This window comes from Oncorhynchus tshawytscha, linkage group LG13, assembly GCF_018296145.1.
Source record: "Oncorhynchus tshawytscha isolate Ot180627B linkage group LG13, Otsh_v2.0, whole genome shotgun sequence".
Taxonomy (NCBI): Eukaryota; Metazoa; Chordata; class Actinopteri; order Salmoniformes; family Salmonidae; genus Oncorhynchus; species Oncorhynchus tshawytscha.
The window spans coordinates 49496528-49523386 of record NC_056441.1 but is presented as its reverse complement, the minus strand read 5'-3'; the positions used below and the strand labels follow the sequence as shown (position 1 = coordinate 49523386).

At 42.5% G+C, this 26859-nt stretch overlaps 2 protein-coding genes across 5 annotated transcripts in view; one reads left to right on the top strand and one right to left on the bottom strand.

Annotated features, from left to right (window-relative positions):
• Nucleotides 1-617: 617 nt before the first annotated feature.
• On the bottom strand, nucleotides 618-6132 carry LOC112244704 (E3 ubiquitin-protein ligase RNF26-like). The gene is made up of 2 exons (XM_024412448.1): nucleotides 5928-6132; nucleotides 618-1882 (listed from the first exon to the last, which is right to left on the bottom strand). Exons 1-2 carry the CDS (start codon nucleotides 6130-6132, stop codon nucleotides 618-620), a joined length of 1470 nt encoding a protein of 489 aa, XP_024268216.1.
• A 9926-nt stretch (nucleotides 6133-16058) lies between these two features.
• Nucleotides 16059-26859, top strand: part of LOC112244714 (cell surface glycoprotein MUC18) — a 44759-nt gene continuing 33958 nt past the window's right edge. For all 4 annotated transcript variants that reach the window (XM_024412467.2, XM_024412469.2, XM_024412466.2 and 1 more), the window contains exon 1: nucleotides 16059-16229. In XM_024412467.2, the coding sequence (XP_024268235.1) occupies nucleotides 16166-16229 (64 nt within the window). In that variant the 5' untranslated portion in view covers nucleotides 16059-16165. The remainder of the gene's footprint in view (nucleotides 16230-26859) is intronic.

The following is a 26859-nucleotide window of genomic DNA, read 5'->3' as shown; positions in this document are numbered from 1 at the left end:
TTTCTGACACTGATATTTTTAGACAACCATAGCTTATGAAATTAACCCTTTCCCACAATACAAAACCATTTCACACTTTGTATGGGTCTCTGGATGTGAACTGCTTGGAACAATATTGGCTATTGACAAATTGCATTTGAGAGGCTGTCACCATTTAAACCTATACATAAGCTACAAAATGTGCTTTTACGACAGCATTTGGTACGTACGGTATTGTCTCCAGTGTTTTAAACTGCCAATGGAATGCTTTCAAACTGAACATATGCTGAATAAAGTAAATTAACTGCTATACAGCAAACATTCCTTATTAGGTTCACACACAGTTTGGAACGACATGAAGTGTATAGAACATGAAGTGTTCAGTAATATGAACAAACAAGTATAAACATTTTGGCAAGCACTGTCATGGTGGTCTGAACAAAATACAGGCATCATTTATGACATCAGCCACGGACGACAAGCCATTTCAGCAGTGCACTGGACTTGGATAGCGTGCGTCTGAGCTGCAATGTACTGCAGGTGTAAATGTAGCCTATAGTCTCTGCACATCCTAAACCTGAGATTCAACATGTTAACAATGCAGCACTCTGGGTAATGCCCCTCCCCCATTTGGTCCCTCAGAGATACACATCCATGGTATTAAGGATCATATGGCGGCAGAGCGGACAGTTCTGCTGGTAGATGGGCTGGCGCAGCAGTATGTGAGTACAGTCCCGACACAGACACAGGTGGCGGCAGGGCAGCAGCACCACTGTCTTGGTGCTGTCCTGGCAGATGACACACTTCTTCCTCTCCTCATGCTCCTTGAGCAGAGTCAGTAGGTTGTTGGCCGGGGGACCCTTGGAGCTGGAGCACCCCTCCCCCGATGAGAGTTTCTGTAAAGGCCTGTCTGTGCTGCTGGAGCTGGGGAACGCTAGGTCCCACAGGTCATCCATTAGCTGGCGTGGCCGGGCTGCATGTTCAGCGGGTGGTGCTGCGTCTCCTTCCCTACTGTCCGTAAGAGCCCCCTGTTCTCTGTCACTGGGCTCAGGTTGCCTGGCGTTGCCGTCAACCCTCACTCTGATGTTCCTGTAGACTGGTGTTATCGTTTGGTGTAGGCGGCTGGCCTGCCACTGAAGCCTCTGCCACACGCCCCTCTCCAGCACGTAGAGGTGATGGAGCGCCCTCTGTATGAGATGCAGGGTGGGGACAGAGTTGACAAAACCGAAGGCGCGCCGGGCTCCAAGACTGGTCAGCTCAGGGTTCATATAGATTGTAGCGGTGACAACAATGGTCGCTGTGAGAATGAGGCCATAGATGTTCAGGAGGAAGACGCTGACGAAGATGTGTCCGAGCGAGCCCATGAACTCCAGGGCCAGCCTGATGGGAGTCCAGAGAACGACTGAGGTGCCAACCAGGCTGCTGTACAGAAAGGTGAAGAGTGTGAGGGTGAGCTCCACAGCCTTCTGCAGGGGGCAGGAAACTGCCTCCCACATGCTGACTACAACAGAGTAGACGTTCTGTGTCCCGATGAGCAGCAGGTTGACCACCGTGTTGACCAGGTAGAACACCAGGCTGACCGCAATGCCACAGCCCTCCCACACCTGCTGCAGCAAGCAGTGGCCACACAGCAGCCCACGGTGCAACAGATCCCTGACACGCAGGAGAACATGTGAGGACAAGTAGCACACCATTTTGAAACTCTCCAGAACACCTCCCAAGAGGTGCAGCCAGCGCCCCAACATGTTGACTGTGCCCTGGGCCAAAAGTGTTACGCTGTCCATCAGGGTGACAATGCAGAACACTGTGAAGTTCCAGCACTTCACAATTGAGTTGGTCAGTAACATGGGTAGGTTATTCACAAAGGTGATACATGCCGCCAGGAGACGTATCACTGAATGGACTATTAAGAAATTTAGGTCCAGGAGTAAAGATATGAAATTGAAACATTTCCCAATGGTGCAAAAGACTAGGTTCACCAGACCCATGACAAAGTTCCTACTCGAGTTGCTTCACTGTCTTGATAAAAATCACGTTTTTTTTTGTCTGGCCAGTAAAAGGTTAGATATAGCTAGATAGATAAGGTTGTCGGATACGTTGTACACTTCTCGTTCGGTATAATTTGCCAGCTAGCTAAACTAGTTAGCGATCTAGCATAACAATGCTAGCTCTATTAACTAGCTAGCATAGCTACCTGCCAAACACGTTGGTAGGGCACATTCCACTTGCAATTTCAAATAAACAGCTGTGCAACCGCGTTTGTTTTGGCTAAAGTGCAAACATATGCACGCACTGTAATCAGCGTATGTTTACTTTCAAACTCGGGCTGGCTAGTAGTTCAACTTTTCTTGCTAAATTACATTTCCGTCTTAGGCTCACACAATGTTACATTTACTCATGGCTCGTCGCCAATAACGTATCTCTCATCTCCCTGTTCAAAGTCCACCATAATCCAATGCAAGATAAATGAAATTGTTATTTACATATTTACACGCTGGCCACCGTAACGGTTTGGTCACATGATCTTCTCCTCCAATGAATCACGTCGGCGAGCTTTTTGCGCCTGTCAGCATCACGGTCAAAAGCAGGACGCATGTATGTAAATTCAACCGGTTTAAAATTAATTTCCTTAATTGAAGCCAATGCAGTTGGAAAAAATATTTGATGAAACAACATTCAATACATTTAATTTAATTTATAGTAACATTTTCATCAGAACTTTATATTTCATTTATTAAATGAAAGTACGTTTAGTGGGCTAGGTCTTTGACTAGGCAACTTATCTTTTTATCTTTTTTTTGTAACTGGGCTTTAATCATACACTACAGCCATCGTTTCATGCACGCTGTAAGGGTGACTCAAATTCCCTTCGCACTCTGTGTGTTGAGCTTCCCATTACCTCACCTGATATAGGATGACAATAAAAACTCTGTTTTTCTGAACAATAACTTCAACCAAGTTTCCTTCCTTGTCTGATGATCATCCTCTCCAGCTGAGGGTATGGAATTGTGGAAGGAGAGCAGATGCCAAAAAGGAACTGATATGATCATGGGAAACAGATTGAATCATTGGAACCAACAAAGACACCATTTGTTTAAGCAATTAATGTCACAGTATGGAGGAAGAGCAGTTGCATGAGTTCAGTTACTTCTTTAGCCTATTCAGAGTCCGCTGTGTTTCTTTGTACTCTATGCCTTTTATGGTAACAGTTTGTCTGGGGGCAGGACTCAGCTTCCCATGTTTGTTTTACTGCTGGACCAAATGCTTCATTTGCAGTACCATCAGTAACATTACATTGTTACATCTGTTGAGAGGCAGTGGGATATCAGGCTTATGAGGAACAATTTTACTGGTACACTGTTTGTTTTTTGCCTCACAGGTGTTTTTGGACTAATCATAATTTTGCGGGGGTGCACGTGCATCCTATAGGTTACCTGGCGAGATTTGGTTCTGGGTTGCCGCGATTACAATGCGACCACCAAACTATCTCAGATGACGATTAGGCATACATGTCATGCAATTTTGCCTGCCTTTGATTATTTTATCCACAAAAAAACAAAGTAATAAACCAGTAATAAACCCATCAATGAGGTAACCAAAAAAAATGATGGCCTCAGTACACTTATAAATTCATCTCTTAAATTATTGTTTAGACTTTACAGAGTAGATACACCCCTCCAGCAAGCTCACATCTGGGATTCATTCCACTAGGGATAAGTGTGACACTCAATCACAACCCCAAGGCACAGGGCTACTTACTTCAGCTCCAAAGGGGCATTCCCAATAAGGAGGAGTGTATTGTTCTAGATTTTCATCTTAACCAAGAAAAATATGTTTTATTTTCCATACTCTTACAAAACCCAGCCAGAGGGTTATCTGTAGTATGGAGGTACGTGTCTCTACCAGACAAACAGCCGATGACCGACATGAGCCCCCCCCCCACACACACACACATTGAACATTTGTCAGTGACGACAGTCCAACTATCTACAACCTCATGCTCTAGGGCAGGGATGACCAACTTTGATGGAGGTGGGGGCCACAAAAAAAACACAACTTATCATGCTGGGCCATAGTGGCTCATGGGTCTGCGTACCTACATCCGGGCCGCCAGTTGCCCATCCCTGCTCTTGGGCCAAAATGGAAACGGTCTCGTCAGAGGCCCTGGGTAAAATAAACAAACAATATTGGAGAACAACAGAAACCAGCAGGATGGGTCCCAGGGAATTGGTCTGCGTTAAATGGCTGTTTAACAACTGGGTGTTGTGATGATCTTGTCAACTCTTTGTTTCTCCAAGCAGGGAAAAGTTAACTAGAATGAATGGTAATTTATTCATATTTTACTGTCCACTGTCTGCAATCAATTAAGCTTGAACTATTATCAATAACTCATAAGAATTAAGTAATATATCACTTTTATATTTCTCATGTGGCAAATCACTATAGTTTCATGACATAATGTGAAAGGAAAGGAAATCAGTTAAACCCCAAATACTTTATTTAACTTTCCTCTTTTGACCTTTAGGCGTCTCTATCTCTGAGATGTGTGACAGTATTTTTTGGTTAGTTTTGTGGTTAGTTTTCGGGTAGCTTTGTATTGCGACCATCTAATCCTCTGTTGACTTTGGCAGCCTGCCAGTGTAACTGGAGGAGAGTACTATTAATATTCACAGACTGGGAGAGGGTGTGACAGCGAGCAGGGGGTAATCAGCAGACCAGAAGCTTCTATGGGAAAACACAAACTCCAAACAGAAGAAATCACTGGCGAGCAGACTGGTCACAACCCAGGCTAAGACCCTGCATACCACAGCAGCCCACAGGGGTAAGAAAGAGCCATACATGTGCAGAGAGAGGCTGAGGCACTGACTCACTGAGAAAGAGAAAGATCTGAAAAAGTAAGGCTACTGTTGAATGTGGAAGTCCCCCAGGATGACATTCTTGGTCTGTGAAAGTTCTCCTTCCCAGGACCATTGGAACGGCTCTACTAGGTTGACACGGTGGTCACTTGTTAGCTCAATGTAATTTAGAAAGTTAGAATGCTCAATGTTATGCTTCTTTTAACATTTTAGAAATGAGTCCAGAGATGTGCAAATTTTGCCATTCCAAAAATAGGCATCACAGATGTGATAAACTGAGTTAACTCAGTTACAACTGGATGGACTTTGGACAAAGAACAGCCTAAATCACTCTCTCACTCTTCATGGCGTTGGGTAGGACTGGACATACCCTGAAACACTGTCTGTGGGATGTTTAATGGTTAATAGCCTATAATTACATGTAATCACCATGGAGACAGGGATTTGCAAAAGCTTGCGTCTCTTATCAAAGTGTCCCTTTGTCACAATCCAAGTTATAGTGACAGAGTTGAGCAGAAAAAAAGGACTCCTGCGCACACTCCGTGCTCCCACCCTTGTGCGCATTGGACAATGGCCCTCACTCATTCGAGCAGATAACCCCAAAACAACTTGCTCTTGGGCCTGGCCTGGAAAGAATGACTTCTTTCCCTCTTTCCTTCCTCTAGTCTCTCCTTAGATCATGAGCTATAGAGTCTCTTTCCACCACAGAGAGCGAGCGCGATAACAAACAGGAGTTCTGTCCAATCATCAATCACACTCATGCAGGGACCAGGGTACGCTGGGTTATATGCTGAGGGTTATAGGCTAGACAATACGCCAAAGGGGAAATGACAGGGCAACCGGATTCAAGGACAACATTTAAGTGTGTTTATTCCCAACAGACGTAATGTCACGCACTGACCTTAGAGAGCCAAATCTATTTGGTTATTTGGTCCAGAGCTTCCGGCGACAGTTCCCAGTCCAGAGCTTCCGGCGAAGGTCCACAGTCCGGAACCTCCAACGACGGTCCACAGTCCAGAGCCTCTTGCGAGGGTTCCCAGTCCGGAGCCTCCGGTGACGATCTACGGTCCGGAGTCCCCGGCGACGATCTACGGTCCGGTGTCCCCGGCGACGATACACGGTCCCGAGCCTCCGGCGACGATCCACGGTCCGGAGCCTCCGTCGACGATCCACAGTCCGGTTCCTCCAGCGACGATCCACGGACCGGAGCCTCTGGCGACGATCCACAGTCCAGTTCCACTGAAGCGGAGGGATCATCGAGCGGAGTGGGGTCTACATCCCGAACCGGAGCCCCCATCGAGGCTAGATGCCCACCCGGACCCTCCCCCATGGAGTCAGGTTTTGCGGCCGGAGTCCACACCTTTGGGGGGGGGAGTACTGTCACTCTCTGACCCTACAGAGCCTTTTTCTTTTCTCTATTTGGTTAGGTCCGGGTGTGATTTGGGTGGGCATTCTAGTTTTTCTATTTCTTTGTTGGCCGGGTATGGTTCCCAATCAGAGGTAGCTGTCTATTGTTGTCTCTGATTGGGGATCATACTTAGGCAGCATTTTTCCCACCTTTTAGTTTGTGGGATCTTGTTTTTGTGTAGTGCCTGTGAGCGCTCCAGTCGTTACGTCTCGTTTGCTGTTTATTGTTTTTGTTAGTGAGTTTCATTTGAATAAACATGTGGAACTCTATGCACGATGCGCCTTGGCCCAATCCATCTCTAAATGATCGTGACATGTAGATTAAGATTGTCATGGGTCTAAAGTTTAATGTAAAGGGACACAAAGACAACCGTCAAGAAAACACTTCCAAAACATCACCTACTCGAGGTAAATAAGTTATGCAGGTCTCAAGTTGGGAAGATCCTGAATGAAAAAGCAGGACGTTTGTTTGGAACACCTTATGTGGGGGTTTTCTGTGTCCCCTCACACAATTCGAGAATATCCTGACTTTCTGTCCCTCTCTGTCAGCCAAGTCAAAAGGTAACTCTCTTGGGTATTCTAGGGTTTTGCAGTCCCTGGGAACTGAAAGGGGGAGAGGCATCCAGGCACTTTTTTGTGTTGTCTTTTCGTTACTCAGTCCCTGTCTATTTTATTTTCCAAACTGAATGCTCCCAATCTTCCCAAACCCTCTGCCTAGGATGTATTATATTACAGGTAAAGAGCACTCATTCTTGAGATTTATCTTGACGAAAAGATGACACTGGCATCTTCTCTGTTTATACTGTACATCACAAATATACAGCAAATCTGACTATTTTACTTGTATCATTTGCATATTTACATCATTTTTTAATTAATAGTCAAGGGAAGAGCTGATGACAGCTATAATGTAAGCATAAACTGACTTACCATCAATAACCTCAGAGGAATAAGGCTGACACAACCTATCATGACAAAGTGGTAAAGACGGTAAGACTATTGTTTCAAAACCCACAACATGGCAGTCATTTACGATATCGCAGCAACGCGGGTCTTAACTGCATTCATCATGACTTCCATGTACTAAATGAGTATGCTCATCAAGGCACAAGGCGAGACCCAGATGCAGACACAGGAGGCAGATGGTTTGAGTCTATGTTTATTAATCCAAAGGGGTTGGCAAGAGAATGGTCATGGACAGGCAAAATGTCAAAACCAGATCAGAGTCCTGGAGGTACAGAGTGGCAGACAGGCTCTTGGTCAAGGCAGGCAGAATGATCAGGCAGGCGGGTACAAAGTCCAGAAACAGGCAAAGGTTAAAACCGGGATGACTAGAAAAAGGAGATTGCAAAAAGCAGGAGAACGGGAAAATCGCTGGTTGACTTGGAAACATACAAGACGTACTGGCCCAGAGAGACAGGAAACACAGGGATAAATAGACTGGGGATAACAAGCGACACCTGGAGGGGGTGGAGACAATAACGACGACAGGTGAAACTGATCAGGGTGTGACAATGCTATGACATATCGTTTCAATATAAGCCTCTTCTCTTCTATTTCAGGAATGGTCACATGTACAGTAAACATATGTCACATAACCTAGTAGTAAAACAATGAGTGATTGGAGGAAACGTTTGGATGTTTTTCCATTTTCTTCTCCTCTACATGTCAACTATAAAACTCCACCCTTCCTCATGTGCGCAAGCTCTGACACAATGATGAGAATTGTCCAACCACCCACTGACTGTGAAACGTAACCTACCATAGCCTACACACCACAGCTAGACTAGTCTGTGCTGGGCTGAAAGAAAAGCAGGAACAAATTCCCAATCTAATCACATTATTGACAGCTGTGTCTTAGGTTGGCCTCTCATCTCACTACTACCAGACTGTCCATTGACCATACGGCTCTACTGTAATTTAGATCAAATCATTTGTCTCACAAAAATACTGCACATTGTATTCTATCATGTGAAAGCCAACAAGGCGAGGCATGGTCCACTGCTGCTTCTGTAGTAGCAAAATAAGTACCCATATTCAGGGGTTGGAAAGGAGAACAAAATCTGTCTGGGGATACACCCATGTAAAATCCTTGGAATCAGTTTTACAAAATACAAGCTCTGTTTTTACAAAAGATGACCATTTATTTCACATTCCCCCATTTCCCCCCCTGCCTGTATTCATGGCTGTTGTTTGCATACATTACATTGTGGATACAAAAGGTATTTCCTTCACCTTGGTCATTCATAACAGAACAATCTAATATGATACATTCTGTTGACATCAGAATTGTTACTTTGCCTAAACTGAACGTGTGTTACATTTCACTGGTTTGTCTGGGAACAGGGGCCCCTTCATCTGCTAACCTATCACTACACAGTGTAAGGATTCTGCCAGGCCATACAGGAAGTGGAAGCATCAACAGCCTCTTTGTTTACGTCCCCTTTTCATTCAGAGGTGTCGTGATCTCCCTGTTTGACTTCTGGTAAACTTCTGAAGGTCATCCACACACCAACCACCACTCCGTTGGCCTCTGTCTTACCTAAGGTCGCAGCACTATTATTCCTATAGTAAAGTATACATTTTCACACGCAAAAAAAAAAACTGAACAAAGATACTCTAGAATCTACATCAAAGTTTCACCTGCAACATGAAGAAATATGTTGGATGAAGCTTTTTCAAATAATGTCAAACATATTTATGTATTGTGTGTGATGACTAGCATTGCTCAGAGACAGACGTGTATTCCCTCCGTAGGAGTACTCTATGAGTGAGTGTTGTGGATCGGAGCTTTAACCAAACCAAAGGAAAATGGATTTGCTGTAAACACAGATGAGGGAGGAGGAGGAGGAAGAGGAGGAGGCAGTTGTGGTCATTTATCTGCGTTTAACTTATGTTTCCATCAAAACAGAGCAACGTCTCCACAAACAGATTGTCGTCTGATATCACGGGGAAAGAAAAACAGAGCGCAATGAAGTCTACTGAGCATAAAAGGAGTTGTCTGGTCTGTTGAATGGCCTTCATTACGGTTTTAGAAAGCTTGATCCCCCAGACGGCAACACACCTGCCATGCACAGGACTACACAGGACTACACAGCAGATAAGGCAACGATGAAAGACTAAAAAGCCTTTGTCTCGAATGAAGCGTGAACACCTCTTCCACCTTTAATCATGGTATTATTATTGATGCCCCCTGCATGTACTGTACCTCACCTCAAGGACTTTTAAGTTCACAGTAGTCTGATCTGGGGAGGCTTGGCAGCTAGCTGAGAAAATAGCTTCACAGAGGCCTCTCCCACAGCCTCCAGTAGGTCACTACAACATAAATAAAATACATATCTTAAAGAACACAGACTTGAAATAGAGCCTATGAATGGCAGACTAAAAAAATATTAAAAACAAAGCCATAAATGTATACAAACTAATGATGAAATATTGAAATCGTAACAATGACAGTTCCTCATAAAATATCATATCCCAATTACATTTTTATTTAGTCATTGTATAACTTATTATAATATATCAGGAGTTTCATTCCAAAATCCTGTACACTTGAGTGTACAAAACCTTACGAACACCTTCCTAATAGTTGCACCCCCCTTTTCCCTCAGAACAGCCTCAATTCATCGGAGCATTGACTCTACAAGTTTTTTAAAGCATTCTACAGGGATGCTGGTGTATGTTATCTCCCATGCGTCCCACAGTTGTGTCAAGTTGGCTGGATGTTCTTTGGTTGGTGGACCATTCTTAATACACATGGGAAACTGTTTAGTGTGAAAAACCCAGCAGCGTTGCAGTTCTTCACACTTTCCAAACCAGTGCACCTGGCACTGCCATAACCCATTCAAAGGCACTTCAATCTTTTGTCTTGCCCATTCACCCTCTGAATGGCACGCATACACAATCCATGTCTCAATTGTCCCAAGGCTTTAAAATCCTTCTTTAATTAAAATGTCTCCTCCCATTCATCTACACTGATTGAAGTGCATTTAACATCAATATGGGATCATAGCTTTCACCTAGATTCACCTGGTGAGTCTATGTCATGGTAAGAGCAGGTGTTCCTAATGTTTTGTACACTCCGTGTATCTACATTTTCAGAAATCTTGGCAAATTAGTTTGTATTAAGAAATTATAAAAGAGGTTGGTGTGTTTTTCATTATCTAATAATGGCATGGTTGTTGAATGACAGACATGCATTTGTTTAAAATCTGTCACTTGATGGTTTTATTTCAGAGAGACAAATAATCATGGAAATGTTTTTTGTTGTTGCTAAATGCTAAATATCCCCCTCACTCTCAGATAAATTAGTACTGCTAGGTTTAACACAGTCAAATGTAACAAATAACTACATTTTTAATAAAGAACTGTACAAATTTCCTCCCAAATGGCGCAGTGGTCTAAGGCAGTGTTTGAGGGGTCACTACAGACCCGGGTTTGATCCCAGGCTGTGCCACAACCGGCTGTGACCGGGAGTCCCATTGGACTGTGCACAATTGGCCCAGCATTGTTTACTTGGCTCCTGGTGCTCTAGTGACTTCTTGTGGTGGGCCCGGGGCCTGCAGGCTGACTTCAGTTGTCAGTTGAACAGTGTTTCTTCCAATACATTGGTCCGGCTGGCTTTTGGGTTAAGTGTGTAGGTGTAAAAGACTGCGTTTTGGCGGGTCAACTTTCAGAGGACGCATTACTCAACCTTCATTTGTGACATTAATATTTAGTGAATGAAATTACATTTAAGTCATTTATCAGATGCTCTTATCCAGAGCGACTTATAATAAGTGCATCCATAGCTAGGTGAGACAACCACATATCACATACTGTATACGAACATGCCATTCCAGCTAAACAATGGATATATAGCGTTTTGCAAAAAAAATACATTTTCATACACGTCTAAAAATCTATGAATAAAAATCAGAGAACAGTAATATTTTACACATAAGGCAATATTTTCTCATGAAAAAACACAAATCTGAAAAATTGGTGGACATAGCTTTTTGGAAATAAACTCTTCATATCTCATTGGAACCTCGGTGCTCCTACATCCATTCAATCCCCTGACACAGAAGGAGAAAGGAGTAGACAGACAGACAGACAGACAGACAGACAGACAGACAGACAGACAGACAGACAGACAGACAGACAGACAGACAGACAGACAGACAGACAGACAGACAGACAGACAGACAGACAGACAGACAGACAGACAGACAGACAGATAGACAGACAAAGAGAAATCTGATCAAATAAATCAAATTGGTTCATAACAGTCCACTTCACTTCAAAGGAGTAGTTCAGTTAGACTCAAAGTCCCACAAATGCAGAGGAGCCAAAATGCTATTGCATTTTCCTACTGCTGCCAGTGCCTAATGGTCAGAAGGAACCTTTCATTACTTGACAGCAGTGACGTGTGTGTGCTCTCCCACAGGTGTACAAACAATCAGCGGGTTTGTATGCAAACACAGTGTATATTGAGACTGTCGACTCGGATACACTTGGTCTCACACCGCAGGAGGAACTCCAAAGCTGATGATAAAACTCCTGGCTCTAGTGCAGCGAGCACACTGCGCTTTTTGTACTGGAACTAGCCTGTTTTTTTTCAGACTACCTAAAAAAAAGACTTCTGTCTACCTGTAGCAGAGGTTTTCTTTCAGCGCAGAGTAGTAGTTCCTTCTTTTCAAGTTCTTTATCATGTGGCAAATGTATTGAGGCTCATAGTTGAAATCCATGATTTCCGAAGGCCCAGATATAGCACATTTTGAGTACAGAGGAATAAGCAGAGCAATCTAAGTTTTCTAATAGGCTTTGATTTATCAATTAGAACAGCTGTTGGTCAAGCAATTGAATGCTCGGGAATGCTCTGGAACCAACTGAAATGTAATTCAATGCCGTGTATGCTTTACGAATCTGGCAAGAGAACAGGCCCATGTATCATTTCAACACAATTACATTTTAAGGGACCCTCAGTCCGATCATACACTATATATACAAAAGTATGTGGACACCCATTCAAATGAGTGGATTCGGCTATTTCAGCTCCACTCGTTACTGTCAGGTGTATAAAATCGAGCACACAGCTATGCAATCTCTATAAACAAATAGTGGCAGAAGAATGGCCTTACTGAAGAGCTCAGTGACTTTCAACGTGCCACTGTCATAGGATGCCACCTTTTCAACAAGTCAGTTCGTCAAAATTCTGCCCTGCTAAAGCTGCAAGTGTAAGTGTAAGTGTTGTTATTGTGAAGTGGAAATGGTTAGGAGCAGCAACGGCTCAGCCGCTCACAGAACAGGACCGCCGAGTGCTGAAGCGTGTAACGTGTAAAAATCGTCTGTCCTCAGTTGCAACACTCACTACCTAGTTCCAAACTGCCTCTGGAAGCAACGTCAGCACAATAACTGTTGGGAGCTTCATGAAATGGGTTTCCATGGCCGAGCAGCCGCACAAAAGCCTAAGATCACCTTGCGCAATGACAAGCGCCGGTTGGAGTGGTGTAAAGCTCACCACCATTGGGCTCTGGAGCAGTGGAAACGCGTTCTCTGGAGTGATGAATCACACAGGTAAACGCTACCTGCCCGAATGCATTGTGCCAACTGTAAAGTTTGGTGGAGTAGGAATGGGGCTGGGGCTGTTTTTCATGGTTTGTGCTAGGCCCCTTAGTTCCAGTAAAGGGAAATCTTAACACTACAGCATACAATGACATTCTAGACGATTCTGTGCTTCCAACTTTGTGGCAACGATTTGGGGAAGGTCCTTTCCTGTTTCAGCATGACAAGGCCACCGTCAGTGCCCAACATCAGTGCCCGACCTCCCTAATGCTCTTGTGGCTGAATGGAAGCAAGTCCCCGCAGCAATGTTCCAACATCTAGTGGAAAGCCTTCACAGAAGAGTGGAGGTTGTTATAGCAGCAAAGGGGAACAACTCCATATTAACGCCCATGATTTTGGAATGAGATGTTCGACGAGCACTTATGTTAATGTAGCGTATTTTTCACTCATACACGTCAAATGGTTTTTCCCACTATTTATTTAAACATTCACAGTGTAGGTTGGAAAAAGTATGTGAACCCCTAGGCTAATGACTTCTCCAAAAGATCATTGGAGTCAGGAGTCAGCTAACCTGGAGTCCAATCAATGATATTTTGGTTAGAGCTGCCTTGCCCTATAAAAAACACTCACAAAATTTGAGTTTCCTATTCACAAGAAGCATTGTCTGATGTGAACCATGTCTCGAACAAAAGAGATCTCAGAAGACCTAAGACTAAGAAATGTTCACTCGCACAAAGCTGGAAAGGATTACAAAAGTATCTCTAAAAGCCTTGATGTTCATCAGTCCAGAGAAAGACAAATTGTCTATAAATGGATAAAGTTCAGCACTGTTGCTACTCTCCCTAGGAGTGGCCGTCCTGCAAAGATGACTGCAAGAGCACAGTGCAGATTGCTCAATGAGGTTAAGAAGAATCCTAGAGTGTCAGCTAAAGACTTACAGAAATCTCTGGAACATGCTAACATCTCTATTGTTGAATATACAATATGTAAAACACTCAAAAAGAATGGTGTTCATGGGAGGACACCACGGAAGAAGCCACTGCTGTCCCAAAAAAACAATGCTGCACGTCTGAAGTTCACTAAAAAGTACCTGGATATCCCACAGCGCTACTGCCAAAATATTCTGTGGACAGATAAAAATAATATTGAGTTGTTTGGAAGGAACACACTACACTATGTGTGGAGAAAATAAGGCCCAGCACACCAACATCAAAACCTCATCCTAACTGTAAAATATGGTGAAGGGAGCATCATGGTTTGTGGCTGCTTTGCTGCCTCAGGGTCTGGACAGCTTGCTATCATGGAAAAATGAATTCCCAAGTTTATCAAGACATTTTGCAGGAGAATGTTAGGCTAGCTGTCCGCCAATTGAAGCTCAGCAGAAGTTGGGTGATGCAACAGGACAACGACCCAAAACACAGACGTAAATCAACAACAGAATGGCTTCAACAGAAGAAAATACGACTTCTGAAGTGGCCCAGTCAGAGTCCTGACCTCAACCCGATTGAGATGCTGTGGCATGACCTCAAGAGCAGTTCACACCAGACATCCCAAGAATACTGCTGAACAGTTTTGTAAAGAGGAATGGTCCAAAATTCCTCCTGACCATTGTGCAGGTCTGATCTGCAACTACAAAAAAATGTTTGGTTGAGGTTATTGCTGCCAAAGGAGGGTCAACTAGGCTACGCTGGGGTGGCAGCGTAGCCTAGTGGTTCGAGCCTAGTGGTTAGAGCTGACAAGGTAAAAATTCTGTCGTTCTGCCCCTGAACAAGGCACTTAACCCATTGTTCCTAGGCCATCATTGAAAATAAGAATTTGTTCTTAACTGACATGCCTAGCTGAATAAGGGTAAAATAATAAAACATATCCAAGGGTTCACATACCTTCCCCACCCTGCACTGTGAATGTTTACACAGTGTGTTCAATAAAGACATGAAAATGCATAATTGTTTATGTGTTATTAGTTTAAATAGACTGTGTTTGTCTATTGTTGTGACCTAGATGACGACCAGATCTATTTTTATGACCAATATATGCAGAAATCCAGGTATTTCCAAAGGGTACACATACTTTTTCTTGCCACTGTAGATATAATTGGCACCAGTGGCACCATAGGATACTAGAGCAATAACTAGTGATCAAGTGGACTTTGTCTTTGCAAATGAATGTCAGACATAAATTATGCAGACAAACAATCTGAAAAATTGTGACTAGTATATCTGTATAATCACATATTTTTGCCCTATTATGTGGTCTGAATGTAGTGAAAAGTGGATATTTTGTTTGGGAAAATTAGAAACTGGAAGTCCTGCCACTTGCGCAGTCAGCCTATTACAGCTGTGAGAGTGTATTGAAGTACTTTCGAATGCTAAAATTGAGTGTACTTAGTGAGATTTAAATCATTTACACAAACAGATTTCAACAAAATAAAGTCCCAGATTACAAAGATGACGGCAATATACAAATAAACGAATGCTGAAAATATTTCACATATCTTAACGTTAGTCAAATTAACCTGAGAATTGGTATATAAATTCAATAGTGTTGGGGAGAAGTGAACTACACGTAGTTCAATTAGTTATTTAACTACATTTTGCAGTAGCTTTGTCATAGTTGAACTAAATTCAAATCTAGGTATTGTTTTCAGTAGTTAATTCACTTTTTGCCATGTAGTGGTGTAGCTAACTACTGAAACTACACAATCCTTTTTTGCAAATAGAAAATAAAATTCCTAATTCTCACTTGAAACATAGTTTTTGTGTTTAATATGCTACATTACACATTCTGTTGACATCTTACTTCAGAGTGATTTGTTCTTGCAATTTCAAGTCTATGACATTTTATATATAGATATGATCATTTATGAAGTAGTTGGGATGTAGTGAACTACTTTTTAAAAGTAATTTTAGTTAAGTAAACTATATTTTTCTTACGGGTAGCTTCAGTTTAGCTTAACTTCTTCCAGTGTGAAGTAATTGGTACCTTGGTAAACTAGATTTCTAGAGTAGCTTCCCCATCACTGAAACTCAATACATTGAGTAATGAGTGCTTGCTTTGTTATCCAAATGATCTTGTGTACCCCGTTCATTGCTGCTCGCAGCTATATGTTATATTCTATTATATTCCATTCTAAACAATCAAGGAACCCTTGTACCCAACCATGTTATCATTAAGGCTACCTGTTCAGAAAGATTAGACTACTGTCTGTACTATCGCCTTTCCCCTACAAGTTCCTCCTACCAACTACACTGTCCCTCTCGACCATATCTGCACCCAGATATCTTGCCCCTCTCGCACCCTGCGTCTGTCTCGCAGTTTTCCAGCATCGTCCAGCCATCACACTCACTCTCAGGACGACACTGGGCAGAAGCAACAACATGGCTTTACGAATGAAGGTTTGCATGTTCGTGGGACTTTTCCTGCTTTCTCTGGCCTGGAAAGGTATGTGACCTAATACAGATCTAACCTCTTGAAAACACTGCATAGGACGCGGTTTTCTGCGGTCTATCGTTTGGTGACTACTGTACTGTACATTGGAAACTTGGCGGGGTTGCTTGTCAACTGAAGGCTGGCTTCTTGATGGAACGATTCTCTGCTCCGCTCCGAATAAGGCTGCGTAGACGCGGCAAACTGCAAATATGTGATGTTGCTACCTTTATTCGGTCGTTTTTCTGGTCAATTGTTTAAGAAAGCTGAAAAGCAAATGGTAGCTTATTTTCACAAATTATGAATATAGTTGCCTAGGATGTTTAAAGCATATCAGTTTTCTACCATCAGTTAAAGTTAAAAGATACTGTAGGTAACCTAGTTACAATAATTCAAGTATTTTAAGTGTTTGAGATTTACATCAGAACACATGTGCACGTCTAATGTGTATAAAGTAGTTATTTATTTGTCATCATATAAATAGTAGTAGTAAGTGGATAGAATAAGTGGATTCAATTAGTCACCCCTATACAGCAAATTCTGTCTTGAAAGATGGTCATTAGATTGTATCACTTAGCCTATGCATATGAACGAAACGCTCTTCATTCATGTTGTATGCATGCCCTCACTATTACTGTTTTTGAGTCATTATTTTGTTTTGACTGAATACCCAAATACTGTAATTTTAGGTATGTGTGACTCTTGAGGAATGCAATCTGTAACTGGCTATGAGAAAGATGAAAGTTGTCGCAAAGAGACCACTTTTCTAGTCTGTTCTATAGCTTGCTTCTTTTAGATCAAAAACGATTTATTCACAGAACTGCAATTGTGAAAAGCATTCCACTGTATTTTTGTCCATAATGAAATAGCTCAATTATTTCAGATTTTATGGGAGCCTACTCTAAGGTCTATGAATGTTTGTGCAGTAAGCCCATCATATACAGCTATGTTTTTGTTATATGCTTCGCAGATACTGGTTGTTACAAATGTTTTTTTGGTCATTTGGTCGAATATGTTGTTGAGAAGGGAAAATCAGCTGCCTAGCTGCGTACTGTCAGGTCATGTCTTCCTACCAGGGTTAATCTTGGTCAGTCATGTTCTGACAACATTTACATTTCCGCCATTTAGCCGACGTTCTTATCCAGAGCGACATACAGTACAGTAGTGAGTGCATACATTTTTATACGGAGTCAGATATGATCACTCTGTGATGGATGCAGTATGCATGCCCTTACCAAATCTACACAGAACGATTCCTAGGGGAAAAGGTAAGGGGAAATGAAGGGAAAAGGATACAGGTCCCTCTGCTAGGCTATACCTTAGTGACATCTGAGATTATAATATATATTTTTTTAAATGGACTAACTCAATCTGTTATACAACAGGAGCACCAATCATTTTAAAACCTCTACGGGATTGGTGTCCCCGCCATTGAGCCAACGTGTAAATGTATTAATAAACCAATTAGGCACATTTGGTCAGTCTTGATACAACATTGTGAACAGAAATGCAATGGTTCATTGGATCAGTCTAAACCATTGCACATACACTGCTGCCATCTAGTGGCCAAAATCTAAATTGCAATAATACATTGTGGCCTTTCTTTTGCATTTCAAAGATGATGGAACAAAAGAAATACAAAAAAAAAATGTTTTTTTTCTTTGTATTATCTTTTACCAGATCTAATGTGTTATATTCTCCTACATTAATTTCACATTTACACAAACGTCAAAGTGTTTCCTTTCAAATGGTATCAAGAATATGCATATCCTTGCATCAATTCCTGAGATACAGGCAGTTAGATTTGGGTATGTCATTTAAGGCGAAGATTGAAAAAAAGCATCCTATCCTTAAGATGTGGAATGATGACTTATAAGTGTATTTTAGGGCGTACTACCTGGGTGGGGTGGGAGGATGGGGGCATGTTGTAGGAAGCGTGGTGCGTATAATATCCTATTTTACAGCTCAGTCATTTCAAAGCATTTTTTCATCATATTTGTCTGTTTCTATTTATTTAGACAGGTGTCTCCGGTCTTTCCCTTACAACCCGTCCTTTGCGTATCTGACTTCCCTCCCCTCTTATCCCTTTACATCTCTGGTGGCCTTCTCTCCCCTCCTGTTTGGACACTCGTCTCGCTAACTCCCTCTCTTTATTGTTTTAGCTCATGCTCGGCTATTGTTCCTAATCTCATCCTTTTCTTGACCTCCCTGCTTCTGGTGAGCTTACTTCCTAAACCCCCGCCTTACTTCTTGGCCTCGGGGGACCAATTGTGGTGTTTTCCCACCGCCCCTCTTATCCCACACTCCTTGTTTCTCAGGAAGTAGATGCTAGTTTTGGACTACGGTGGGAATGCCATAGCTATCATGTTGAACATACATATAGCATGGGTTGATAGAGCAGGTTACATCATATGACTTTATAGGCTACGTCCTCATTATTTACTGTTGGTCATGTTCTTGATTTCTTACTATGGGTTTGTCTGATGTCCATATGTTGTCTATCTGGTCTATTCTTTGATGGGCATCCTTCACATTCACATTTGACAGCCGCATAAATAGTCAGCCGCATTAAATGTTTTTTTCATTCTGAAAAAAAAACAGGTAAAGTCTGGTCTTGCTGTGTTGGATTTCATATTAGCCTCAATTGATTGCTATGCCAGAGTGATCAAAAGGGTTTGCCCTCATCTGGTTGCTATGGAGGCCAAGTGTCATATTGGACACAGACTTCAAAGATATCTTTGTGCCAGGATGCCAGCATGCCAGCTTGTTATTGACCACAAAGGCCCCAGCAAATACTTTGACATTTACCCTCAAAGGAGCAACATCACTTTAATAACTTATCTAAATGCATTAATGAAGCTGCTTACAGTAATACCTAAATTAACCTTCACAATAGTGAAGGCATCAAAGGAGTGGTGGTATCATCAGGGATTCCAATAATGACCTTTTGATAATGATAGAATGTACTTCCTGTAACACCAGCCAAATGCAGGGGTAAACGGCATGCTCATCACAAAGACATCTCCCATTAAAAGGACATCTTTTCTTTTCTTTTTTTTGTTGAGGAATGCTGGTGATGTGATGGGTGTTGAGAGGGGCTGCCAGTCAATGTACACAATAAAAGTGATTGTGCACCACCTTAGAGCTTAGATACAATGAAGTGTAGCTCTGGGCAGCAAATCAGCAGAGAGCTGTGATTGAAACGGAAGTCCCTTTATTCGAGCCTCTGGCAAAGGGGATAGAGTGCGGAATGCCACTGTTTCACTTCCAAGCCCCACTTAAATTTTCACGGTGACAGAGTTCTTACACTGTAAAGCCTTGTTCATCTTAGCCTTCTGATAAGAGCAACCAGTTACAGCCAGTGGCACACATTCTCCATCCTCATCCTGTTTATGTAACAGTTAAGTTTTTAGGTAGAATCCTCCTACAGTCAAATGTATCCAGGAATTCAAAGTAGTAGCCTGGGACATGATCTTGAATAGTTAATATCTTTCTTCACACTGGTTGGAATCCTTGTGAATGAAGCCTCACCACAGACACTTTGCTTGATGTTTTAAAAAAACATTTTTTTTTTTAATGTTTTTTTTTCCACCTTTATTTAACCAGGTAAGCTAGTTGAGAACAAGTTCTCATTTGCAACTGTGACCTGGCCAAGATAAAGCATAGCAGTTTGACACACACAACAACACAGTTACACATGGAATGAACAAAACATACAGTCACAGTAGAAAAAAAAAAAAAAAGTCTATATACAGTGAGTGCAAATAAGGTCAAATAAGGGAGTTAAGGCAATAAATAGGCCATGGTGGCGAAGTAATTATAATATGGCAATTAAACACTGGAATGGTAGATGTTCAAAAAATCGATGTGCAAGTAGAGATATTGTGGTGCAAAAGGAGCAAAATAAATAAATACAGTAAGGGAATGAGGTAGATAGATGGGCTGTATACAGATGGGCTATGAACAGGTGCAGTGATCTGTGAGCTGCTCTGACAGCTGGTTCTTAAAGCTAGTGAGGGAGATGGGAATCTCCAGCTTCAGTGATTTTTGCAGTTCATTCCAGTCAGTGGCAGCAGGGAACTGGAAGGAAAGGCGACCAAAGGAGGAATTGGCTTTGGGGGTGACCAGTGAGATATACCTGCTGGAGCGTGTGCTACGAGTGGGTGCTGCTATGGTGACCAGCGAGCTGAGATAGTGCGGGGCTTTACCTAGCGGAGACTTGCAGATAACCTGTAGCCAGTGGGTTTGGCGAAGAGTATGAAGCGAGGGCCAGCCAATGAGAGCGTACAGGTCGCAGTGGTGGGTAGTATATGGGGCTTTGGTGACAAAACGGATGGCACTGTGATAGACTACATCCAGTTTGCTGAGTAGAGTGTTGGAGGCTATTTTATAGATGACATCGCCGAAGTCAAGGATCGGTAGGATGGTCAGTTTTACGAGGATATGTTTGGCAGCATGAGTGAAGGAAGCTTTGTTGCGAAATAGGAAGCTGATTCTAGATTTAACTTTTGATTGGAGATGCTTAATGTGAGTCTGGAAGGAGAGTTTACAGTCTAGCCAGACACCTAGGTATTTGTAGTTATCCACGTATTCTAAGTCAGAGCCGTCCAGAGTAGTGATGCTGGATGGGCGGGCAGGTGCGGGCAATGATTGGTTGAATAGCATGCATTTAGTTTTATTTGCATTTAAGAGCAGTTGGAGGCCACGGAAGGAGAGTTGTATGGTATTGAAGCTCGTCTGGAGGTTAGTTAACACAGTACTATCAGATATCAGATATGGTGGTTGGGGAGCGTAAACTGTATGTAGCTAGGTGCAATAATGCACATTTAGTGATAGATCAGTGGACGCCATCATTTATCGTTACCTCTTTTATAAATCATTAATGCATGTGTAATGACAACATGTACATCATCAATCAAATGTGTGATGTAACAAATGTAACAGATCTAATTACATCATTTGGAAGACGTTAGGAATGTGTCATTATGTTTATGTTATGCAGGTCTAACCCTATAAAAATGCTTTATCATTTGACATTTGAAAGCAAGCCATAACCAATGCTTTTAAGAACAGTGCGGTAGGTTTATATGTTTGATAAATAGCAGCTGGTTAGCCACCCTGCTCAGAAATGTAGCTGTGGTTGTTTTTTTTAATGCCGTAATGTCCTGTGCTGTACCCAGATTAGGCCACATTGCCCCTTATCATCATAGTCCAGAAATAAACTTTAGCTCAGCTCTCCAAACTTTGTTTACATATTCACATTCAACACAAAGTCCTTGTGACAAAGTCAAGAAACAGGCCACCTCCGCTTTTTGATATTGTTCGGTTGTTACTGTAAAACATCCATCAGAAATGCTTGTGTAATGTAAATTCATTCTTCACACAATGGTCATTCATCGGTTTTAGACCTGTGTGAAAATGTCCAGATCTCTGTGCGAAATCAACAGGACAAGTTATAAACTCAAAGGATAGGCCTTTCCGATGTATGCCCGGAGAGAAAGTTAGTATCATATCCCAAGCAATGCTATACATTGTTTTTATAGAAATATAAAAAATAAACACACATTCATCTTGCAAAGCATAATCATTTCTAAGAATTAGCAGGATGGTACAGGAAGATGGAAGGAGGTCAGGAACAGAAACATGAATGATTTCTTTTTCAGCATTTAGCGTCATCTTGGAACCTACTTGGAATCTGACTCAAAAAGAGGACAGTGAGGCGGAGTTGTGACGATGTTGCTTGGTTACTGGTATGGTGCTCTGAAGTCTGAAGACACATCAAAGCTAACTGGGGAAACTGCCTGATCGATCAGATAGTCACAATGTTGTAAAAACATGCTGTCCTCAGCGCTAAACGGCTAGAGGCCGTTGTCAGGGGTCTGGTTTTGAGGGATGTTTTGGGTCGTCAAGAAAACTTGGGGGCTTTTCCAAATCAACCCTATGATTGAATTAGGTTAGAACAACAACCAGAGTCCGTTAGGGACCTGCTAGCGTAATATTAGTTTAATTGGACCCCAATGGATCTCTCCTTCAACTGGATTACTGCTGTATCTGACTAGCTAGAAAGGAGCACACTTTCTTTATCTTGAGCAGCCTGTCAAAGCTATTGAACGAAGCCAGGCTTCCTGAATGAAGTACCCTCTCGCAGTAGTCTGCAACCACACTGGTGTAAAGGATTCAGGAAAGTTTCACAAGCTGAGCTTAGTGATTATATATAGAATTTGAAAAAGAATCAATCTTCCAAACCATTAACTTTTATTGTTGCTCGCTCTTACTCTCTCCATTAAGTTGTAGAGGACACCATCTGAAGTGTGAAACAAGTTAGAGAGTATAGCAGTGGCTACCGGGGCATTATGTTTGCTGTGTTGTCAGGATGAAATGGCCTAATGATTTTTAGGCTGTAGGGAATGACTTTCAATACTAGAGATGGCACGAGTAGAGACAACAATGGACAGAAGCCAGGAAAGGAAATGTCCTGTGTAAAGTCCAGATCGGAGAGTATGAATCTGCCCCCACAGACAGGTATTACCACAATCAATACATGGTGTGCTGGATCAGACTGGAGAAATGAAAGGAGCAGTCCATTGATTTGATTGTTTGTTTGTGTGGAGGCTCCCTCCCAGGCCCCTCCACTGTTGACGTCATGGCATTGTTGACACTTTGCTAGCACTGGCTATCTCGCTTAAGCTAATTGGTAGCACACAACCACTGCTCGATCAATTAAGCAATCAGGCTCGTTGAATGAAATCTCTGTCGTCAGCAAATGTTTTAAACAGCCATACAAGTTGTTTTTTTTTTATGATAAAGAAAGACAATTCTTGTGTCTTTTTTGTATTATTTCCAGGTGTAAAGGATCTGGTTCCGATCTGGTTTTGATTTCGATTGGTTCAACGCTGCGTTCAGTAATGCATTTACAGATTGGCTTGATGTGAAATTGCCATTATAGTCTTTCAATGTCTCCAGATGTGCAATGAGGCAGCCCGTATGTAAGACACCTGCCACATGTTGCATTAATATGTGTTCTCCATCGGGGCTGTCGGACAGTTCATTGATCCATGAATGTTTAGTGTGTTTGAAATCACTTCAGCTGTTGCTAGAAATTACACCACTATCTTGCCATCAGTTCAACAGAAATCAGAAGAGCTAATGTATGAGGGCACTCTTGCCACTATCTTGCCCTTATACCTTAGCTCTTTTGATTCCCGTTGAACTGATCTCTAGACAGACGCACACACAGCTGCATACACCAGGCGCCAAAACTGTCTGAGAGAACCCAGACGGAGGTTCAGGTTACTGAAGTCTTCATTATCCAGTAGCATGTCTGTCCGCATCCCCCTTGGGGTCATGTCTCAAGCACTGCTGCTACTTGATTCCTCTGAAGTCCTCCAGCCTCTGGAATCCTCCTTTATTGGCCACCCACTCCCACTCCCACACCTCCTTCTACCCCATTTCACTACACCCGCAATAACATCTGCCAACCATGTGTGTGTGACCAACACAATTTGATTTGATTTGATCTCTTGTCGTTTTCTTCGATACAGACCAAGTGTTCTGTCATTGGAGCTGAATAAGTGTCAGACTGGTGTCATTGACATAATGCTTGACCGCATTGGGTGTAATTACCTGCCAATTACCTACCTTACATTTATCGAGCCCAGAGGAGGCTGGTGGGAGGAGCTATATGAGGACGGGCTCATTGTAATGGATGGAATGGAATTAATGGAACGGAGTCAAACATGTGGTTTCCATATGTGTGATGTGTTTCATACCGTTCCATTCATTCAATAGCAGTCATTACAATGAGCCCATTCTCCTATAGCTCCTCCCAACGGCCTCCTCTGATCTAGCCTAACAATTTAGCGGAAAATGCTAAATATATTACTGCAAGGATTGCTGCACTGCCCACACATGTTACAGGCTTGGGCCTTCTTGGTTCTGTCTATTGATGCCTGTTGATGGTGTGATCTCACCATCACAACAACAGTCATGTAAAGCCCCCTTCATCAAACTCTCAGAACAAGAGATCACAGAGACATTTGATTCACTGTTTCAAATCACTGAACGTTGGAATAACAAATAGCTAGCCTGCTTCGTAAGAGAGAGAGGGGGGGGATCTATCAGGGTGCACATCCTTTGATTGGTTATTAGCAGCTTTTCACACAGACTACACGTTTACCCTGAGAAATTGTCTGGGTGGTCCGCAGCACGTTTAAATTCATCATCAACACTCTGATTGCCTGTTGCTGCAGTGCTCTTGAACAATGTAAACAAAGTCACCTCCATTCAACTCCTCCCCAGCTTTACCAGAGCACTTTCACATTGTGTTTATCTCAATGGAGACTGACCCCACTGAGGCACCGTAGGGCTTCCCATGGAGGAGCTAACATGGACATTAAGGGACTAACCACCTCTTCACCTCTTGCTGTTCTTCTCCTGTGACTTGCTGCCGTGTCATCAACACTTTAATATGAGTCTTCACCTAAGATCCTGAGAAGATACCTAGTTCTTAGGAAGTGTTCCTGTTGGTGTCTGTGGTAGCTAGGTGTTTCTGTTATGAGGTCAGAAAACGTGTTATCGCAGTAGAGTCATTTTACTTTCCTGAATAGCTTGTGTGCTTGCTAAGACAGTATTGGGTCTGGGTTAAAGCAACTAACCAAACCAAGTCAAACTCTGTATGCCACTACTGGTCAGCCATAAACTGATGCTTTGTCCACTGAGGAAAAATATTTTAGGTTTTTCTTTGACAAATAGAGAGCTCTCTTCCTGGCCAAAAACATCAGCGGTCACTTAAAATGTTGCTCTGCTCTTGCAAAATCCGTAATATTGGTACACTGAAGTTGGTCATTATTAAACAGGTGTTTGATCAAGGTATGACATAAAAATCTGAGAACTGATTTTCTGTTCAATTTCTTTCATACCAGTTAAACTTAGCTCTACAGTTGTGGCAGTAAGTGTCCAAAGTTGGTTTTGGATTGTTTGTGTTGTCCTCTAGTAAACCTTGATTCTCAAAACTAGTAATTACTTCCGCAACAGTTTGAGGAAGGCCCTTTCCTGTTTCAGCATGACAATGCCCCCGTGCACAAAGCGAGTTCCATACAGAAATGGTTTATCGAGATCGGTGTGGAAGAACTTGACTGGCCTACACAGAGCCCAGACCTCAACCCCATTGAACACCTTTGGGATGAATTGGAACGCAGACTGTGAGCCAGGCCTAATCGCACAACATCAGTGCCCGACCTCAATAATGCTCTTGTGGCTGAATGGAAGTCCCCACAGCAATGTTCCAACATCTAGTGGAAAGCCTTCCCAGAAGAGTGGAGGCAATGGAAGCAAACGGGGGACCAACTCCATATTAATCCCCATGATTTTGTAACAAGATTTTCAAGCAGGTGTAGTGTAGTAGTGTACCACGGCTAAGGGCAGGAACCCGGGTACTCCGCTTTGCGTCATTGGCCATATACCACACCCCTCTGGCATCCAGGACTTCCCTGTTTATAATTAAGCAATAAGGCCAGAGGAAGTGTGGTATATGGCCAATATACCACGGCTAAGAGCTGTTCTTGTCCGCAATGCGGAGTGCCTGGATACAGCCCTTAGCCAAGGTATACTGGCCATATAGCACAAACCCCAGTGTAGTGAGGTGTGTACTGGCAGCAGAGAAGTCAGGCGCAAGAGAGCGAAAACTGATTTACAACGGTGTCGTTTCATATCCATAAACCACCGTCAACCGTACAATAATGGATCAAACAAATACCAGCATACCTGTGCATAAGCACTACAAGAAACAATTACCGACAAGAACATGAATGGGAACAGAGGGTTAAATACACAACATGTAATTGATGTAATTGGAACCAGGTGTAATGGAAGGCAAGGCAAAACCAATGGAAAATGAAAAGTGGATCAGCGATGGCTAGAAGGTCGGCGACTTCAACCGACGAACGCAGCCCGAACAAGGAGAGGGACCAACTTCAGCAGAAGTCGTGACACCCAGAGTTGCCTTATTGCTATTATAAACTGTTTTCCAACATAATTAGAGCAGTAAAAATAACAGTTTTATCATACCCGTGGTATACGGTCTGATATACCACATCTGTCAGCCAATCAGCATTCAGGGCTCTAACCACCCAGTTAAAAATTACAAATACTACACACTAGCCTAGTATGACTGCACCTTCATCAGACTGTCTACCTGTATCAGTCTATGATTTTATTTCACACCTACACAATTAGTTGTGACTCTCAGTTTGTTTTGCTGTCTGCCGTTTTCTCAGAGGACAAGGCATGATACCATAGAAGGACATTATTTAATGTTTGTATACTTTTGGATACAATAACCAAACAAATGTTTCGGGACAAAGCCCAGTTGGCATGTAAACAGTTGCTTTAATACTCGACTCATTACCTGGTTGTTAAAGATTATTTTTGTTTTCTCCAGATTTCTCATTCATTAAGATGTTTTTTTGTGCCAATTCTTGCTGTCTCTGCCTATTTTAGGAATGAAATGTTGGGAGACAAACGCTGAGAGCTAAATCAAATCAGGCTAGCTTTTATTTCCTCTTTGCCCCTCAGGAGCAGTTGAGGTCATTTGTTTCAGTAATTGGCATATTTTGTGCCCAAGCACCTCTCAATGTATTCATGTGGT